The sequence below is a fragment of the Salmo salar genome, chromosome ssa24 (genome assembly GCF_905237065.1).
Source record: "Salmo salar chromosome ssa24, Ssal_v3.1, whole genome shotgun sequence".
Lineage (NCBI taxonomy): Eukaryota > Metazoa > Chordata > Actinopteri > Salmoniformes > Salmonidae > Salmo > Salmo salar.
In genome coordinates, this window is record NC_059465.1 from 32492349 (window position 1) to 32495669 (window position 3321).

At 39.1% G+C, this 3321-nt stretch overlaps 1 protein-coding gene across 1 annotated transcript; it reads right to left on the reverse strand.

Moving 5' to 3' along the window:
• Nucleotides 1-252: 252 nt before the first annotated feature.
• LOC106585766 (cytochrome c oxidase subunit 7C, mitochondrial) lies at nucleotides 253-3085 on the reverse strand. Its single transcript, XM_014172356.2, has 3 exons — nucleotides 2868-3085; nucleotides 1017-1163; nucleotides 253-345 (listed from the first exon to the last, which is right to left on the reverse strand). The coding sequence occupies exons 1-2, from the start codon at nucleotides 2940-2942 to the stop codon at nucleotides 1047-1049; spliced, it is 192 nt and encodes a 63-aa protein (XP_014027831.1). The 5' UTR covers nucleotides 2943-3085; the 3' UTR covers nucleotides 253-345; nucleotides 1017-1046.
• Between the last annotated feature and the right edge of the window lie 236 nt (nucleotides 3086-3321).

Genomic DNA, 3321 nt, shown 5'->3' on the forward strand with positions numbered 1-3321 from the left:
CACACAAAAAGACCACTTGGAAACAAATCTAGTTGGCACGAAAGAGAAATTCATGTAGTCTCAAACATGCATTCTCCTCATTTTCTGCTTACTGAAAATTATTTTAACAACTCCCATAAAACTCATGACTCCATGAAGAGCAACACTTTCTGTTAAAATGCAGACTACGGAATAGCACCAAACATTTGCTGCAGCATGACATCACAGTTTGCACTACAAACTCACAGACAAAAACATTTGAGGACAAACATATATATTTGAGTGAACTTTATTTACAAAGACAATTAGGGATTCCCATTCTTCGAAACAAAGAGTTCTGCTGGATAAAGATGTTCGGGTGCAGACCTGTAAAACACAGATTGATAAGGCTTACAGAATTCTGATGACAGAAATCTAATTTCTGAGTAAGCACCTGGGGTATATTCATTCCGCCGATTCTGTTGCAAAACGTTTCTTAAACAGAAGGGTGAGGGGCCTACCTGAAATTGTCAGTTTGGTTCTTAAACGGTAAATGTTTTTGTAATGAATACACCCCAGAGATAAATGTCAGTGACAATTGGGATTCAGGCCAACTTCCACCAGATATGTATCAGGGGGAGTAATAAACTGTCACATTACTATGCTTATGTGCCAGCTTATCTTAAAAAGCATAATTTGGTATTTTTGTAATTTAGCAGACATTGGTCCTGTAAGTTGTTCAGGATAAGTTAGGGTTCAGTGACTTGCTCAAGGGCAAATCGAGAGAGATATGTCACCTAGTCTGCACAGGAATTCAAACAAATGACCTTTCAGTTACTGGCCCAACGCTCTTAAACACTAGGCTACCTGCAGAAGTGAAATATAAACTTGCATGATATTTGAAACTGTTTCCCCACAGACACTGGGGTAATTTACTTTAGGTCTGCCTTAGAACAACAATAACTATTGTGATAGATGTCACTGTTCCAATAGGGATGCAAGTAAATGTCAAACAGTGCTGACATTCAGATTAAAAATAGATCATCAGCGGCAATTACCTTGGAGGTTACGTGGTATTCATTGTCACTTCACTTCTTCAGGAGTTGGTGTCTGACGACGACGAAGGGGAAGGCGAAGCCACTGCCGAAGAACACCACCATCATGCCCAACAGACGCCACTTATTCTGCACTGAGAATGGCAGGTTCTGTTTAACACAAACAAAAAGTGTGTTGAGAGATGAGGACTTAATGAGTTTATCGCAGTTAAATGTGACTGAATACATGGACATGGTTACGTCCAAGTTGGACTGCAAACAGCTTGAGGGCAGTCTGTGTCAACCAATACAACTGTGGAAAACTCGATGCAAGACTGAAAGTAGCTGGCTAACTGCAGAAATAACATTTCTGTTACATGGTCTGCTCAACGTATAATGTAGCAAACTAGCTAGCTAGCCCTGGTAATCATGTTTGGAAGCTGGCCCTGTCAAGGTTTTACACTATATAGCAAGCTAAGTCAAATATCTAGCGTTAGGCTGTCTAATCACTCAACACTGACAAATTCTGAAAATCCATAGTTAGCTAACTATCTACTTAATAAATGATAACTTGCCCAACAACTGCAAGTGTCAATTCCATATGGCTCACAAGTTAGTTAACTGACTGATAAAATAACCAGCAAGTGAATTAGCTAGCTAGAAGGACAAATATGCATGTCAAAGGACAACCCACCAAAAAAAGGCTTCAGAAAAGGCATTCCGTGACCCAGGAAACGAAACTGCAAAGTTTCATTACTATACTTAGATAATTGTATGAATATTAACAATGGTTCAATTAATGAAATATATTTTTTAAGTACCATTTCGAAATCCTAGCACATTTTGGGTAATTTCTCCTAGCAACATTATAAGGTTGCCATGTTTCACCTTGGTTACAATTGTGACACGTTCCGCTGTATATGCTTGCAGAAAGCAATGAACGTACTGGACAAAAGAAATCATGAAATAATATTTTTAAAGGTACTCAATGGATTTTCCTCGACGCTTTATGTAGCTGTCGGGACCTTGAACGTTTAGAACTTGGTGTTAGCTAGTATACGTTGTGCTGTCTAAATCTTGGGCCAGAATTGCTTTTGCCTACGACCTTGTAGGCTAAACAGCTGCCAAATCGTCCTATAACATTAACTGAGGAAACCACTGTACATGGTTAACATACATTTCTTTGTTTCGTGGTTAATCTGGATTAGTGAAGGACCAGTAGCAAGTGTTGCTTGAGTTTATGCAAGGACGAATACAGAAAGCACAAATAGTTGTGGGTCAGTGTTCAACAAAAGTAGCTATATAAGGTGAACGTGTGTAACAAAAGTAACTAACCAAGGCGAAACACATCGCTAGGACAATTACCCAAGATGCGCTATGATTTATTTAATAACAGTGTAATGTGTTCATTCATAACATTATCCATGTTGACATTTTGCAGTTTTGTTTCGTGGGTCACGAAGCATTTTTGTGGATGGCCCTTGGCCTATATTGAGCAAGCTGCATATAAATTAAAACCGGATATTGCGTTTATGGCAGCAACGTTACTGTAGTCAACTTATATAGTTAGATTACATTACCTGGCGGAAGTTAGCTAGCTAATGTTAGCGTTTGAAGCTGACGTTGTACACTGCTAAACGTTAGCTATGCTAGCCATGTTACGGGAAGTAAAAAAAAAAAGAAAACAAGCATGAGTAAAAATACAATATTGACGATATTGTTGCATGTCGGAAAACAAACATAACTAGCTAGCGCTTGGTTTTGAAACCTGAAGACTAGCTTGTGACCTCCACGCAGGCTTCTGAGTGAGGCCCGCGTTATGAGACCGCGGTTTTATTTAGCTAATATTTGTAACCTTCAAAATTGGGAGATTACCTGTCCTGGTCCCTCAGAGTAATGCGAGGACCGAACAGCAGAGGTTGTGAATCGTCGTACAGCCTGTCCCAGCATGATTATTTTGAGTTTATTTGCTTGTTCCTTCAAACAAGAGCAAATGTCTGCGACCTTCTTGTTGCTGTAAGAGAGAATGTTGAACAGCCTTATGGGAAATCAAAACGAGTCAGCTAAGACTGGGAAATGTAGTCTTCTTCTTCTATGAGGTTTAACGGCGGTTGGCATCCAATTTGTTGCATTACCGCCACCTACTAGACTGGAGTACAACTCCCTCATACTTTGCTTGAAAAATAAAAATGTACTATATAAATACCATACCATCTAACACTACACTCACTAATTTCAAAATTACATCAAATAAAATTAACACCACCCTACTCCACTAATTAAATGTATTTATTCCTACCTCATGCCATCATCCTGAAAGAATGGGGCA